General features: G+C 40.2%; 1 non-coding gene and 1 gene segment (V, D, J or C); one reads left to right on the forward strand and one right to left on the reverse strand.

Annotated features, from left to right (window-relative positions):
* Nucleotides 1–3131: 3131 nt before the first annotated feature.
* On the forward strand, nucleotides 3132–3266 carry LOC126016542 (small nucleolar RNA SNORA51). The gene has a single exon (XR_007498336.1). It is a non-coding gene; the product is annotated as a small nucleolar RNA SNORA51 (small nucleolar RNA).
* A 296-nt stretch (nucleotides 3267–3562) lies between these two features.
* LOC126015873 (Ig heavy chain V region 3-6-like) lies at nucleotides 3563–4101 on the reverse strand. The segment is given in 2 exon segments: nucleotides 3563–3973; nucleotides 4056–4101. Coding segments are annotated over 2 exon segments (457 nt in total).
* Between the last annotated feature and the right edge of the window lie 13927 nt (nucleotides 4102–18028).

Genomic DNA, 18028 nt, shown 5'->3' on the forward strand with positions numbered 1-18028 from the left:
CAGAGACACCATCCTGAACTTGTTGGCCTCTGTCCAGGGATACTCACAGCCAGGAGCTGCCACCAGAAAAATGATGAGCCATGTTCCTGTCACCAAGCTCCAGGACCTCAGACTCTGTGTCAGGGAGAGGGAACCTACGTAGAAGTGAGTGTGTACCTGGTTTTAACCCTGGGTCTAAAGTGGAGATTTGCATGTGTAATGCCTCTGTAGGCAAAGGAGGGAACCCAAGGAGGTTGTTCTCTGGCTCTCTTGGAGTGAGGTACAGCCTGGAACTCAGAGCACACAGACTTCTCAATGGGTTCTTCCTCAAACCCAGCCCCTTCCTCATCCCAGAAAATATGTCAAGGAGCTCTCAGAAAAGTTTCCTTAGGGAAAATCTTATGTGTCAGGATCTGATAATAAAATCCATTCTTACTGGGACCTTTCAACTACAGAATGTCACTTACCCCCATTTTCTGATGTGTTTGCTACTGTTCTTCCACCATGTACAGAATTTGGGGCAAACAATAAATGTAACTGACCCACGCTGTCAGATAATCATACATTTCCAAAAACACTTAGTTCCGTAGACGGAGGAAAGGCACTTGATAGGGAATTTAGGGGAGGGGTGGCATATTTCCAGATGCTAGAACCATAGGAAATAATCTTTTGGTGGGGATCATCTCTGCCACTTGTCCCAGAGAAAATTCCTATGAGATTAATATATTCCAGAGACTTCTTCCCCAGTTACAGTTCTCCATTCAAATATGTACCAGCTTAGCCTGAGTTTTCTGATTGTGTTCTCTTTAGCTTTATTTATTCTTTATTTGAGTTCTATGATAATCATCCTTCCTTTCCACCTAATAAATATACGACTGTTACAAATGGTACCATTGGGGGAGAAAGGGAAACAAAAAAGAAAAAATAGGAGGAGTACATTTAGATGTTATAAATATCTATTTATAAGAAGTAAGGGAAAAAAAGAAAAAGAAGAAAAAGGTAACAATACAAAAACAAAAAACAATAAGGGAGTAACAATAAAAGTACAAAAAGAATAAAAAAAAGTATAAACCAAAACCGAAAACCATTAACTATGGCAAAAACCAAACAAACAGGGACCGGAGAGATAGCATGGGGGTAAGGTAAAATAGCATGAAGGTCAGTGTTTGGAATCTCAGCTTCTCATATCATCCCCTGAGCCTGCCAGGAGAGATTTCTGATCATAGAGCCCGGAATAACCCCTGAGCGCTGCCAGGCATGATCCCCCCAAAAGAACAACCCCCCAAAACAACAAACAAACACCCCCCCAAACCAGCAACAACAACAACAAAAACCAAACAAAGAAAAACAGACAACCACATTCTTTTTCTTGATGATAATATATATGTATTATTTTATTATTTTTTAATTTTTTTCTTTAAACAAGTTTATTATATACATGATTGTGTTTGGGTTTCAGTCATGTAAAGAACACCACCCATCACCAGTGCAACGTTCCCATCACCAATGTCCCAAATCTCCCTCCTCCCCACCCAACTCCCTCCTGTTCTCTAGACAGGCTTTCTATTTCCCTGTACATTCTCATTATTAGAATAGTTCAAAATGCAGTTATTTCTTTATCTAAACTCATCCCTGTTTGTGGTGAGCTTCATGAGGTGAGCTGTAACTTCCAGCTCTTTTCTCTTTTGTGTCTGAAAGTTATTATTACAAGAATGTCTTTCATTTTTCTTAAAACCCATAGATGAGTGAGACCATTCTGCATCTCTCTCTGACTCATTTTACTCAGCATGATAGATTTCACGTACATCCATGTATAGAAAAATTTCATGACTTCATGTCTCCTGACAGCTGCATAATATTTCATTGTGTATATGTACCACAGTTTCTTTAGCCATTCATCTGTTGTAGGGTATCTTGGCTTTTTCCAGAGTCTTGCTATGGTAAATAGTGCTGAAATGAATATAGGTATAAGAAAGTAATTTTTGTATTGTAATTTTGTGTTCCTAGGTTATATTTCAAGGAGTGGTATAGCTGGGTCGTATGGGAGCTCATTTTCCAGTTTTTGGAGGAATCTCCATATTGCTTTCCATAAGGGTTGAACTAGGCGGCATTCCCACCAGCAGTGGATAAGAGTTCCTTTCTCTCCACATCCCCGCCAACACTGCTTGTTCTCATTCTTTGTGATGTGTGCCCATCACTGGGGTGTGAGGTGGTACCTCATAGTTCTTTTGATGTGCATCTCCCTGATGATTACTGATGTGGAGCATTTTTTTTTTTTTTGGTTTTTTGGGCCACACCCAGTAACTCTCAGGGGTTACTCCTGGCTATGTGCTCAGAAGTTGCTCCTGCCTGGGGGACCATATGGGACACCGGGGGATCGAACCGCGGACCATCCAAGGCTAGCGCAGGGAAGGCAGGCACCTTACCTTTAGCGCCACCGCCCGGCCCCATGGAGCATTTTTTTATGTGTCCTTTGGCCATTTGTATTTCTTCTTTGTCAAAGGATAGAGGAGTCTGCATGGGGAGAGAGAGGTGATAAGAAGGATTGTTAGAGAAGTGTATGAGAGGATGGGCAGAAGTGAGAAAGGGTAGAAGTGAGAATGAACAGCGAGATTCAACAGAGAGATTCAGCATCAGATTATGCATCAGCTATTGAGCATCATTAAAGAAGCAGCAGCAGTAGCTTCAGCAAAGGGAGTTCGTGAGCTAGGATTCCTGGAAAAAGCAGCTGCAAAGAAGACAGAAGCCAAGAGAGCCAGAGGAGTAGAGAAGTAGCGCTAGGAAAAGGCATAGAAGCCATTTGAGGAAATGTATATATTTGGTTAGGACCGTGAAATAAAGCTGGCTAACTCCTGGAACTTCATCTGACTGCTCTGTGAATCTCTCTGCCCTCATCCTGCAACGTTCAGACCTGCTTGGTCATAGGGGCTGCAGGAATGTAGTCGAGCCCAGAAAGGCCTCCTCACTATCCCCACACCAACTCTAGGACTCTTAAATTAATATAGTAAAGCACTCCACACAGGCCTGTACTCTAGACAGGGTGGGGAGGAAGGACACTTAGGATATTGGTCATGGGAATGTTGCACTGGTGAAGGATTTTATATATATTAAAAAAATCAAAAAAAGAAAAAAAAAGAAAAAAGAAAAGATAAGGCCTCCCAATTCTTACCATAGGCTGTGTTCTTTACACTAACTGTAAAGAAAGAGGAGGTACAGTAATTGCACTCCATATACACCTCAACCCAGGCCCTTTATGCCTGGTCTGTATTGTGAATTGGGGGACAAAAAATATAGTAAAAAACCAGTGGTCCTTACAAAATGGCATCTCTCTTTGTTCAGAATCTGAAAGAGGCTGCCATGTGGCCTTTTCAAAATGGCATCTCTTCTTGTTCAAAAACTAGTTTTAAACAATATCTGAGATTTACAGAGTACAGACAAAATTTAATAAGGAAAAAAATCTAAGCCCATCAGAAATGTGGGGACAAGAATAAAAGCACTTAGAAAGCTTCAATAGAGGAAAACCAAATTTTCCAGAGTAAAGCAAGCATAGGTCAGTCAGCTGCTGTCCTTTCAGGTGCTGCCTCTACTTAATAGGTTGTGAACGCCCCCTGGTGCCATCTCTTAGGGCCATACTCCTATCTTCCTCAGGTTTGTGTCTGGGCTGGCCCTGACTTCCTCTCACTGTGTGTCTTGCACAATAATACACATCTGTGTCCTCAGCGGTCACAGAGTTCAGCTGCAGGGAGAATTGGTTCTGGTTTGTGTCTCTGGAGATGGAGATGCAGCTCTTCACAGATGGGCTGTAGTTATTGCTTCCATCATAACATATACGCCCCAACCACTGTAGACCCTTCCCTGTAGGCTGGCGGATCCAGCTCCATGCAGTAACCACTGGTGATGGAAAATCCAGAAACAGAGCAGGTGAGGGAGAGTGTTTTGGAGGGGGTCACCAGTCCTGGGCCTGATTCCTGCAGCTGCACCTGGGACAGGACACCTGAAGACAAAGAGAATAAGTCACTGTCAGTCCCTGCAGTCTCTCCTTTTCTAGAGTCCTGGGTGGTCTCAGGGACACTCACCTGGGGCAGCTGTCCCAAGGCAGAGGAGAAGACCCCACAGTCTCATCTTCTTCTGGCTCAAAGCTCTGCCTTCCCCAGAGACTCAGCCCTGTGTGAGGAGACAGCTGGGAGCTCCCCCAGCCCAGAGTGGATTTGAGCCCAGAGCCTGAAGAGGAATTTGCTTAAGGTTAACTGCTCTTATTAATGGGCAACAATGTCTGACCATGATTCCCTTTCTCCTACTGGGGCAGAGAACTCACACACCCTGTCTACTGGTGTTTAACAGTAGGTTAATGTGGCCCATTGAAACAGGCTATAGGATGGCCCTGACTTTCTCATTGTAATAATGTCAGAGGAAATGAAGATATCGTGTTGTTTTCAATATGATGGTATTTCAATAATTTCATATAGGTAGTTCATTTTCCCATGTGAGGACCTTTAAGAAACTCTAGTATCTACCTTTTTAAAAAATTTATTTTATCGAAACTATTGTGATCTACAAATGCCTTCATAGTTGAATTTCAGATATACAGAGAGTCAGTGTCATTCTCACCTCCAGTGTTGACCTTCCTCCGCCAATGAACCCAGAGTGCATCCTGTACCACCTCCCTTTGTCCCCCTTTCCTGCCAGTATAACAGGCCCATTTAACTTTAGATTGATAAAGTTTAGACCTTTTGATTCTATTGTTGTTGAGTTTGGCTTGGTGATTTAATTCTGCCCTTACATTTTCTCCACCAATATATCTGAGACCACTTGGCCCTTGGACCCCAGCCTTTCTTTTTTCCATTCTTCTTATTTTTATAGAAAAATGCAAAAGGTTCTTTGAAAAGGATGGGAGCCCCTATTTAAAAGATAAAATAACTTAAAAAAAGAAAAAAAATATGGTGTGTGTTGCAGTTTTTTTTTTTTTTTTTCTGCATAGACACAGTAAAAGATGGGAGAAATAGAAAAGGAAAACCTTTGGCCTAAAAGCAGGAAACCCCTATCAATGAAGCATCATGCCATAAGACCAACTGTAGGCTTTGGACATACAAAGTTGTCTATCCCCAAAATCTTTCTCAAGTCCCGGTAAAAGTTCTTCTCAATTCCAGTTGTTGCAGTCAGGTTTCTGTAGTTAAAGAACCTGGTTTTTGCACAGAATGTATGTTGAAGTCAAGGTATCATGGAGCACATTCTGGTCAGAATCTACCTTTTTTTTTTAATTCTAACTATGATTTTATTTAATCAGTGCCTGATATCTTGTATTTATTAAATTAAAAAAAACATTAGGAAATTAATGTCCTCCCAGAACCTACTTTTTTATGACATATTTATGCTATAAGTTCTTTAAATTACCAATACATGGTTCATGAAAGAGTTAGAATCCCTGACTCAAAGAACTGATGACTTAATATGTAGACTGTTGTGCTTTTTCTCAGTGCAGACACATGTTGAATATTATATTTAAATATGCCTAATACATATATTGACATAGTCATTCTGACATTAGTTTTAGTTAATTTTTATTCATGAAACAACATATGTAATTTTCACTATGTAAACTGGAAATTAGTGGTTGACTGCTCAGGTTTGTTCATTCTTTTTCATTATACAGAATTTGACTCAGTTGCCTTGTTGTGCTCAATACTCTTGTCAACCTCCACTAGGCACATTTACTGTTGCTCCCTCAGTTGGTTCTGCCATTGTGTAAAAGTCTTCACTGATATTTTTGTGGAAATAATGATTGTGGAGGAGTAAATTGAGACAAATATAAGGTTTTTGACAAACTTTCCTCATACAATCAATTAATCTTTGATAAATGGTCAAGAAATAAAAAATGGAACAAGTGGTGCTGAGACAGCTATTCAGCCACATGCAAAAAAGCAAACTCAGACCTCCATCTAACATCATGCACAAAGGTCACAACCAAATTAAATAAAGACCTTGATATCAGGCCTGCAACCATGAAGTATATAGAACATATAGGTAAAACACTCCATGACATTGAGTCTAAAGACATTTTCAAGAAGGAAACAGCATTGTCCAAACAAGTGGAATTAGAGACAAACAGATGGGACTATATTAAGATTAGAAGCTTCTGTACCTCAAAGGAAATAGTGATGAGAATACAAGGCCACCCACAGAATAGGAGAAACTATTCACCTAATACCCATCATATAAGGCACTAATATCTGAGATATACAAGGTACTGACAGAAATTAAAAAGATAAAAACATTTGGCCACATCAAAATATGGGGAGATAAAATGAACAGACATTTCCTCAAAGAAGAAATACAGGTGGCCAAAAGACACACGAAAAAATTTTCCACACCACTAATTATCAGGAAGATGCAAATCAAAATAACAATGAGGTACCATTTTGTGCTCCCTGGACACTGGCACAATTCACACACACACACACACAAACACACACACACACACACACACAACCAAACCAAATCCCCCCAAACAACTCAAGAACTATCAGTGCTGGTGGGGATTTGCCAAAGAACATTAAGAAAAATAAAACAGAACCCATGTACAATTCCTTTGTCTCTCAAGTCCCCAGATTGGATTACAATATAACATTTCCTAGCAGTACACAAAACAGTCTAAAGCCACAAAATTTATGTAACTCCTTTAATATTGAAGGCATAGTATTTTTTTCCTTTAACATTGAAGGCATAGTATTTTTTTTTAGAGTTCCATGCACATGCATATTAGTTTAAGTTAACCTCAAAAGTTTAAGTGGTTTTCTAAGGTTTAGAGTCAAAGAGCACCGCATAAAATGGTGTTACAGTGGCAATTCTTGTTTGCATAGGCTCAGCAAAATATGGGGAACATGGAAAGAAAAAGCCTTGACCTAAATACAAGGAGACCCTACCCCTGAAGTTTTCTGGTGTAAAACCAAGTCTAGGTTCTAGGCATCCTAGTTTGTCCAGCCCAAGTCATTGTCTGTACTTCCAATACACTTTTATTTTTCACACAGTGTCTGTTGTTGGTGTCAGGTTTCTGTAGTAAAAGACCCTGGAATCTGCATATTCTACATTGAATTCAGGATGATGTGGAGCATCCTCTAGTTTCACCTAATAATTAGAATGTAATGCAGAGAGCCCTGTCCTAAAAGTAGGTCTTTTTAAGTCTTCTGGGTGTTAAGGGAAGTCTCTTTTAAGTAGGTCGATGTGAGAGCAGTGGTAGTGTCTTCCCTGGTAGAGGATTGCTCCCAGGTGATGTTATAGACAACTTGGTTGTTTCATAGATGGCTTCCCTGGTTCAGGGGTGAATAAAGAATGCTCATTCTTCTGAGGCCTGAGCTAGGTCATTATGTCAATGTTCAGGGTGTCAGGTCCCATTGCATTACAAGATTTGTGTGTTCCTATCTCTATTAGATAAGAACTTGTTTGTATGTATAGTATTTTCCTAATTTAATGTGCCTATGCAAAAGAGAAACAATGCCACGTTGGTGTTATTGTTGCCTATGGGGGCTGCTAGAACAAGTTCAACAATCCCAGTGACTTGGTTATAACATAAATATTAAACTGAGGGACTCTTACCAGAATTCGTTATTGAACAGCTCACAAAGAAAACGGAGAATAGAGAGGAAAAGTCGTCACTGTATAAGAGAATATTTAGTAAGAGTTATCTCTGTTAAGAAAATACATATAAAATATTCAAAAGACATATATGTGTCCCGTTTATGTCTTTTGAAATAGTTGGGGGTGTTAAATCCAGTGCACCACTTTGTTCTGTGATTTGGCCTGTGCAGTAAGTTAAAAAGGGTAAATATGGGGTAATGATGAATGGGTGTGAGGGAGTGAAGGACTAAAAATGAGCTTGTAGTGGTGTGGGTAAGGGCAGAATACAAGATGGACATTCTGTTTATGCAAAATGTACCTTAATTATAGGGAATACTATTAATGTATACTGTACATTAATACAGTATATCATGCCCCTGTGCAATATTGAAAATGGATACTAGTGAGAAGTTGCCAGTGACTGCTTTAGTGCAACCCAGCAACTCCCAGCACCCCCTAAGCTAGGGACCCACCATTCTGGCTGCCTGGGATGGCACCCAGGGATGGCCTGGAGAGTGGGGGAAGAAGAGAGGCATGGCAGGGGGCCTGCCAAGGCTCCCAGCACCCCCAAGCTAGGGAGAGGTCATTTGGCCTGCGGTCCACTCAAACCCCATGCTGGCTAGAGCTAGCCTCCACATCAAGAAAGGATTCATTAGAAAACCAGAAGCCAGACATCTGCTCACCCTCCTCCCTGTGTCCTTCCCCCTTAGTGCTGGGAGAGGGGTGGGGAAAGCCTAGGGGCCCCTTTAGAGACAGTCCTCCCAGAACCCACATTTCTGGCCACGTGGGAACAAGTGAAGGCCTAGAGACCAGGGTATGAAGAATGGAATTGCTGGGGGTCTGCCAAGGCTACCAGCATTCCCAAGCTAGGGAGAAGGCCTTCGGCCTGGAGTTTCCCAAACCCCATGCCTGCTAAAATATTGATGGCTTATTTTTCTTAAGACTTATAGATGAGAGAGACTATTTTGTGTCTATCTTGCTTCCTCTGACTTATTTCACTTAGCAATAATAGTTTCCATGCCCATTCATGTGTAGTAAAATTTCATGATTTAATTTTTTCTGATGACTGCACTGTATTCCATTGTGTAGATGTACCACAGTTTCTTTCTTTTTTTAAACACCGTGATTACAAACATCATTGTAGTTTGGTTTTAGTCATACAAAGTACACCTCCTTTCATTAGTGCAACATTCCCACCAACAATGCCTCATATCTCCCTCCTCCCTCCCATCCTGCCTGTATTCAAGACAGGTATTCTACTTCTCCTACTCATTAACATTGTCATGGTAGTTGTTAGTGTTGTTATTTTTCTAACTGCACTCACCACACTTTGTGGTAAGCTTCATATCATGAGCCAGTCCTTCTGGCCCTAATCTCTGGGGATCATAACAATAATATCTTTTTATTTTTCTCAAAACCCATAGATTAGTGAGATTATTCTGTGTCTTTCTCCTTCCCTTTGGCTTTTTTCACTCAGCATAATAAATTCCATGTACATCTATGTATAGGAAAATTTCATGACTTTATCTCTTCTGATGACTGCATAATATTCCATTGTGTATATGTACCAAAGTTTCTTTATCTATTTATCTATTGAAGGGCATCTTGGTTGTTTTCAGAGTCTGGCTAATGTAGATAGTGCTGCAATAAATATAGGTGCGAGGAAGGGATTTTTGTAATGTATTTTTGTGTTCCTAGGGCATACCCCTAGGAGTGGTATAGCTGGGTCATATGGGAGCTCAATTTCCAATTTTTTGAGGAATCTCCGTATTGTTTTCCATAAAGGTTGAACTAGACAGCATTCCCACCAGCAATGAATGAGAGTTCCTTTCTCCCATATCCCTCCCAGCACTGATTGTTCTTGTTCTTTGTGATGTGTTCCAAACTCTGAGGCGTGAGATGGTACCTCATTGTTGTTTTGATTTGCATCTCCCTGATGATTAGTGATGTGAGCATTTTTTTATAGTACCATAGTTTTTTTTAGCCACTTAACTGTTCTTGGGAATCTGGGTTCTTTTCAGAGTCTGGCTTTTGTAAATAGCACTGCAATGAATATATAGCTGTGTAGAAGGCATTTTTTGTTCTGTGTTTTTTTTTTCCTAGGGTATATCCCTAGGAGTTGTATAGCTGGATCATATGGGAGCTGAATTTCCAATTTTCTGAGAACTTTTCATATTATTTTTCATCAAGACTGAACTAGACAGCATTCTCATTATTAGTGAGTGAGAGTTCCTTTCTCCCCATATCCCCACCAGCACTGATTGTTCTTGTTTTGTGATGTGTGCCAGTCACTGTGGTGTGACATGGTACCAAATTGTTTTGATTTTCATCTCCCTGATTATCAGTGACGAAGAGCATATTTTCATGTGTATTATTTCAATATCATGCTGTTTTAGTGACTATACTTCATTATACAATTTAACGTTTTTTTTTTTCTTTCTTCTTGTAGATGTGAGGTATGATGTTGATTGATGTTGAACCATCCTTGCATCCCTGGGATGAAAACCCACTTGGTCATGGTGTATAATTTTTTTGATGTAGTGCTGCATTCGGTTTGCTAAGATTTTGTTGGGGATTTTTGCATCTATGTTCATTAGTGAGATTGGTCTGGAGTTTTCTTTCTTGGCAGTGTCTTTGCCATCTTTGGGGATGAGTGTGATATTTGCCCCAATAAAAGGAGTTAGGAAGGATTCTTGTCTTTTCAATGTTTTGGAAGAACCTGAGGACCAGTGGTTGTAATTCTTTTCAAAATGTTTTATAAAATTCACCTGTAAAACCCTCTGGACCTGGACTTTTTTTGGGGGGGAGTTTCTTAATTACTGTTTCAATTTCCTCAGATGTGATCGGACTGTTTAGTCTTTCTACATCCTCCTTATTCAGTCTCAGAAGATGATATATTTCCAGAAATCTGTTGGTCTCTTCAGGGTTCTCTAGCTTTAGTACAGTTGTTCATAGAATGCTCTCATGATGTCTTCGATTTCTTGGGGTTCTTATGTAATCTCTCCCCTTTCATTTGTGTTCCTATTTATTTGGGCTTTTCCCTTTTTTGTGTGAGTCTTGCCAGCAATTTGTCTATTTTGTTTATTCTTTCAAAAAACAACTCTTGGTCTCATTGATTTTTTGTATTGTTTTCTTTGTTTCTATGTTGTTTATTTCTGGCCTAGTTTTTATTATTTATTTTCTTCTGGCTCTGTTTGTTGTTGCTTTTTCAGCTTCTTAAGGTGTCCTTGTAAACTGTTGATTTTGTCATTTTCCTCTCTCCTGACATAGGTCTGTATTGCTATGAGTTTCCCCCTAATTACCTCTTTCACTGTGTCCCATAGATTTTGACAGTTTTCCTCCTCATTAGCATTTGTCTCAAGGAATCTTTTTATTTCTTCTTTAATTTTCACTTTGATCCAGCTATTGTTGAGTAGCATGTTGTTTAATCTTCAGATGTTGGATTTTCACTACAGTTTTTTTTATAATGCATCTTGATCTCTGTTGCAATATGGTCTCTTGGGGTGTTTCTAATAATCCTTATGTTTATGACTTTGTGCAAGTTAGATAAGGTTTCATATGCACTTGAGAAGAATGTGTATTTTGCTTTCTTGGGTGGTGAGCCCTGTATAGGTCTGTTAGGCCTATTTCCTCTAATTCTTCATTTAGGGCTCTTATGTCTTTGCTAGTTTCCTGCCTGGTGGATCTGCCTAGCGGTGATAGTGTAGTATTGCTATCCCCTACTACTATCACATTTCCTTCATATGTTTCTCTAGATTTGTGAGCAAATACCTTACATATTTTGTTGGCTCTCAATTGGCACATAAATATTGACCAGGGTTAGTACTTCTTGGTCTAATGTTCCCCTGATCAGTAGGTAGTGACCCTATTGGTCTCTAAGCACTTTCTTTTTTTATTTAATTAATATCTTTATTTAAACACCTTGATTAAAAACATGATTGTGGTTGGGTTTCTGTCATGTAAAGAACATCCCCCCTTCACCAGTGCAACATTCCCACCCCCAATGTGCCAGATATCTAAGCACTTTTTTGAGGTTGAATGCAATTTTGCCTGATAGAAAAATTGTTTTCCCGGCTTTCCTTTTGTTTTCCATTGGCTTGAATAATCGATTTTTTAAATTTTTATTTTTAATTATGAGAACAAATATGCAAAGAAAGTGGACAAGGTAAAGTTACAGTGGAAAGACAATCACCCATAAACAGAATTCTCAGAAGAAGTCCCCTTTCTGATATCTTAACTTTGAACTTTCAGCCAAAGAACATTAAGATAAATAAAACAGAACCCATGTACAATTACTTTATCCCTCAAGTCCCCAGATTGTAATACATTATATTTTTTATCAGCACACAAAGCAATCTAAACCATAAAATGTATGTAACTCCTTAAACATTAAAGGCATAGTATTTTTCTTTTACATTTTCATGCACATGCATATGAGTTTAAGTTAACCTCAAAAGTTTAAGTGTTTTTTTTTTTTTTTTTTAAGAATTAGATTTAAGATGGAGGGACTACAGAGCATGAAAACCGGCAAGGCTTTGCAAAAGCCAGCTCCCTGTGTGTGACACCAGGTGGGGAAAATCCGCGAAAGTACACCAGCCCAGTGGGGCCCAACTGTGAAAAACTGTGAGTGTGACCTGTCTATGTCTGGCTAATGTCCTCTTGCGTGAAACTCTTGTAAGTAGGGCAAAAAGAGCCTCCAGAAACCTCACTCGCCCAGAAGCCATTTTCAGGGAGGGACTACAGAGCATGAAAACCAGCAAGGCTTTCAAAAGCCAGCTCCCTGTGTGTGACACCAGGCGGGGAAAATCCGCGAAAGTACACCGGCCCAGTGGGGCCCAACTGTGAAAAACTGTGAGTGTGACCTGTCTATGTCTGTCTACTGTCCTCTTGCGTGAAACTCTTGCGAGTGGGGCAAAAAGAGGCTCCAGCGGAGCATGGCCGCTCCGCTTCGCTACGCGGCCGAGCACTCTTTCTAAGAAAGAACACCATTGCAACAAGAAGGAAAAATTACACTAAGAACGGCGCTATATCACAGAAGCAACCATTTCTCTCCAGACTGTCTTCTCTGTTGCATGCTTGGGCCTAAGATTTGACCCAGTGTGAGGCTTCATCCACGGAGGACTCCCCTCCCTTAGAGGCAAGTCAGCCCATCCAGAAAAGGGAGGAGCCAGAGAAGTGTGCTGCCTGCATCATATAGACAATGAATACCACCACAACACGGAGAAAAACCCACAATACAAGTGTGACAATGGGGAAACAATGCAGGCCAGCATCAGACATAGAGAATGCAGATGACAATTCTGAGGACCAGATAATGACCAACCAACTAATCAACCTCTCAGATAAGGACTTTAGACTAGCAATATGGAAGATGCTCAACGGACTCCAAGAAACCATGGATCGAGTTGAACAGAACACTAATAAGAACCAAGAAAATATGAAGACAGAAATCACAAAACTCCAAACTGAAATAACATGTCAACTAACAGGACTGAAAAAAGTCAGTAAACGAAGTGAATGACAAAATGGATAAGCTCTGGGACAGGGTATCAGAAGCTGAGAATAGACTTGGTGCTGTGGAAGATGAGATACATAACAATTCCATACAGCAGGAGAGATTAGACAAAAAAATTAAAGCAAATGAGCAGACAATGGAAAAATTCATCAAAGAATGGGAACAGATGAAAATAGAAGTCTATGATAAGATCAACAGAAACAACTTAAGAATCATTGGCGTCCCAGAGACCCAGGAAGAAAATTTCCAGGAAGAATCAATGGTCAAGAACATCATTAAAGAGAAACTTCCAGAGCTAAAGAATATATGTGATCAAATCCTGCATGCCCGAAGAGTACCAACCAAAAGAGACCCCAGAAAAACCACCCCAAGACACATCCTAGTCACAATGACAAATCCCACAGATAGAGACAGAATTCTGAAAACAGCAAGATCAAAAGAGGAAATCACGTTCAAACAAGCTTCCCTGAGATTTACAGCAGACCTGTCACCAGAAACACTCAATGCCAGAAAGCAGTGGTGGGATATTGTGACAAGACTGAATGAAATGAATGCTTCACCCAGAATACTATACCCAGCAAAACTCACTTTCCGGTTTGACAGAAGAATACATGGCTTCACAGACAAAAAACAGCTCAGAAACTTTACAGACTCAAAACCAGTCTTAAGAGAAAAAACTGAAAGACCTAATTTAAGACAAGACTAACCAAAAGACACACCAAATTTCGATATAAAGATGGCATTAAATCGCAGGACAATTCTTTCTCTGAATGTCAGTGGACTAAATGCACCAGTTAAGAGACACAGAGTGGCTAAATGGATCAAAAACCTCAATCCAACCTTCTGCTGCCTACAAGAAACGCACCTGAATAGTCAGAACAAACATAGACTCAAAATAAAAGGCTGGAGAAAAATTATCCAAGAAACAACACCCATAAAAAAGCTGGAGTGGCCATACTAGTATCAGATAATATAAACTTTATACTTAGGAAGGTTATAAGGGACAAACATGGACGTTTTATATTAATCAAGGGGTATGTAGAGCAGGAAGAAATCACTCTCCTAAACATATATGCACCGAATGAGGGGCCAGCAAAATATTTAATACAGTTGTTGACAAATCTGAAAGATAATATCAATAACAACACAATAATTGTGGGAGACATCAACACGGCTTTGTCAACACTGGATAGGTCAACCAGACTGAAACCCAACAAGAATATACTAGACCTGAGGAGAGAAATGGAAGAAAGAGGCCTAGTGGATATATTTAGGACACTCCATCCCCAGAAACCTGGATGTACATTCTTCTCCAATGTACATGGAACATTCTCCAGAATAGACTACATGTAGGCACATAAAACATACCTCCATAGTATCAAGAGGATAGAAATTTTGCGGGCTATTTTCGCTGACCACAAGGCTCTGAAATTATTTGTGAATTCCAAAGGGACACAGAAGAAAAACTTTAACACCTGGAAGTTAAACAGCCTAATACTGAATAACTAGTGGGTCTGAGATGAAAGCAAGGAGGAAATCATAAGGTTCCTGGAAACAAATGACAATAAAGACACAAACTATCAGAACTTATGGGACACAGCAAAAGCAGTACTGAGAGGAAAATTTATAGCTTTGCAAGCTCACATCAGGAAGGAAGAGGGGGCTTACCTGAGTAGCTTATTTCGCAGCTTATTTCGGTAGAAAGCTGGGAGCCAGGTCTGCCTGCCCTCTACCCTGTGCCCTTCCCACCCTAGTGCTGGGGGAAGGGTGGGGAAAGCTTGGAACCCCATCCAGGAGGGACCACTGACACCCACCTTGTCTGGCTGCCTGGGCTGCCACCCAGGGGAGGCCTGGAGTCCAGAAGCAGAAGAGGGCATGGCTGGGGGTCTATCAAGGCTCCCAGCACATCCAAGTTAGGGAGAAGGCCTTCGTCATGGGGTCTCCTCACACCCCATCCTGGGTAGAGATAGCCTCCAGGTCAAGAAAGCTAATGATCTATTTCTATCCTTTAATTTTCAGTCTGTGCCTATCCTGTTCTTTTAGGTATGTTTCTTAGAAGCAGTAGATGTCTGGTTTTTGTTTTCTGATCAATCCCAATACTATGTGCCTTTTAATGGGGGGAACTTAGCCCATTGATATTTAAGGAGATTATCACCAGGGAGGGTTGTTGTGCTATTGTATTGAGTAGAGTTCTTGTTGTTACAATTAGGAGTTTGGATTGTGTATAACATCTTTGAGAAGTTCATTTAGAGATGGTTTGGTTAGCGCAAATAGTGTGAATTCTTTTTTTGTCTAAGAATGTTTTTAGTTCTCCTTCCCATAAAAATGAAAGCTTTGCTGAGTAGTGTACCCTAAGTTGGAAGCTTATTTCATTCAGTAGTTTAAATATGTCACTCTACCATCTTCTTGCTTGAATTGTTTCAAATGGAGGTCTGGTTTGATTCTTATGTCCCTTCCTTTGTATTTGAGGTTTTTTTCCTCTCCCTCATTGCTTTAAAGAATTCATCTATCTCTTTGTTTTTTGCTAGTTGGATTACCACATGTCTTCGTGTTGGTATGTTAGGGTCTATTTTATTGAGCTCTTTTTGCCTCCTGTTTTTGTATGCATGTTTCTTTCAGAGGGTGGGAAAATTCTTTTCTATTATTTCCCACACTACTTGTTCTTCTCCTTTCCCCCTTTCCTTCCCTTCTGGTATTCCTACAATTCATAGGTTATTTCTTTTATCTTTGTTCATTAGGTACCTAACTTTTTCCTCCAATGATTTGTTTCTTGCTTTCTTATTGACTTCTTTCTCATTGTTGTTTTGTAGTTTTTCTCAAGTTTCTCTATGCGTTCTTCTAACTTGAAATTCTACTATTATGGCTTGCTAACATGTTTTCTATGTCCCCTAATTCCTATTGTAGGGATTCTTTCATCTTCTGCAAACGTTTTTTGAGTTGGTTGAATTTTTCATTTACAGATTTTTTAATCTTACAGACTAGTGATTCTTTGATTTTCCTTTTTAGGGCATTCATTGCTGCTTTTAAGTCCTCATCTATTGGGCTCGTGTGTTTTGTTGGGCTCGGAAACTTGATAGGATATCTCTCCTTTTGCCCAGATGCTAGTGTCTTCCTTAGTTTTCCCATATTTCTTTGCATCTTGTGGTTTTGAATGTTGAGTTTTCTGGTTGTTTAATGAAGTGGCCTGTTGTACTGTTTATATTAGAGGTGCTTGAAGGTATATTTGATTTAGAGTTTATTTTTCCTTAGCCATGTGGCTTGTCTAAGTATGATTGGGATATTAACAACTGCTTCAGTGTTTGCTATCTTGTTTTATGGACAATGGTATTATCTGAGGAAATTGAATGTTAGGTCTGAGCTGAACTGACCTATATGTTGTAATTTAAACTATCTCGAGTGTTCACGAAGATTGTGGTCCTGGGGAGGGGAGTGGGCAGTCTCAACTATTCCCAAAGGTCCTAGGCCAAGATGTGTGCACTTCCTTGTTTGACAGAGGGGGGCAGAAGTTCTCAAACCTGCTCAAAGATCCAGTGCCCAGGTATGTGCTCTTAGCTGCCAGTGAATGGGTCCTGCTGGGGGTGTGAAAGGGAGGTCTCAAACCACCCTAAAGGTCCAAGCGCCCAGGTCCGTGCACTTACTGGGCCAGTGGAGGGGGGTGCTGCAGAGGTGGTGGTTTCAAACAGCCTAAGTTTTGGGTGCCCAGGGTGGATACTTACCAGGCCAGTGGATGGGTCCTGAGTGGGGAATGACAGTCCCAAACCAAGGAGAGGTCCATGCGCCCAGGTCCGCATGCTTAACAGGCTGGTGGAGGGGACCTGAGAGAGAGGGAAGGGCAGTTCTAAACCAGCCATATATCTGTGCACCCAGGTCTGTGTGCTTACCGGGGCTATTATGCTATATTTTCATCAATATTAAATAAGATGTATTTCTTTCTCCAACCATCTGGCCTGACATAGCAGGTGTATTACTCCTTGGATATACACTAAATGCACTATCCTAAATTAAAATTGAGCTCTCATATAATCCAGCTATACCACTCCTAGGGATATACGTAGGAACACAAAAATAGGAACACAAAAGGTCTTCCTCAAAATTATATTCATTGCAGTGCTATTTACAATAGCCAGACTCTGTGGTACATATACACAATGGAATATTATGTCGCCATCAGGAGAGATGAAGTTATAAATTTTTTCTATTATACTGAGTGAAATATATCAGAGGGAATGAGATAGAGTCAGAATAGTCCCAACTCATCTATGTGATTTAAGAAAAATAAAAGACATTATTTTAATAATGCCCAGGGACAATAGAGATGAGGGCTGAAAGGACTGGCTCATGATATGATGATCACCACACAAAGTGGTGAGTGTAGTTAGAAAAATTACTACACTAAGTATTACCATGATGGGGCCGGAGAGATAGCATGGAGGTGGGGCGTTTGCCTTTCATGCAGAAGGTCATTGGTTCAAATTCGGCATCCCATATGGTCCCCCGTGCCTGCCAGGAGCGATTTCTGAGTGTGGAGCCAGGAGTATCCCCTGAGCACTGCCGGGTGTGACCCAAAAACCAAAAAAGAAAAAAAATAAAAGAATTACCATGACAATGTTAATGAGTGAGAAATAGAATGCTTGTCTTGAATACAGGAAGTGGGGGTATAGGTGATGGGAATGTTGCACTGGTGAAGGCAGGGTGTTCTCTATATGATTGGGACACAACTACAATACTGTATGTGATCAAGGTGCTTAAATAAAGATATTTTTAAAAAAAGAAAAATAAGAGCCAACCATCGTTCTGTCATGTAGATCCTTCTTTCAAAAGTAAAAAGAGAATTGTTACTGGAATAAAAGTCCCCACTGTTTTCTCAGGAAAAGAAGCAGAATTTAGAATCTCAGAAACACATTTTACATTAAGGCAAGTCTT

This window comes from Suncus etruscus, chromosome 8, assembly GCF_024139225.1.
Source record: "Suncus etruscus isolate mSunEtr1 chromosome 8, mSunEtr1.pri.cur, whole genome shotgun sequence".
NCBI classification, from domain to species: Eukaryota; Metazoa; Chordata; class Mammalia; order Eulipotyphla; family Soricidae; genus Suncus; species Suncus etruscus.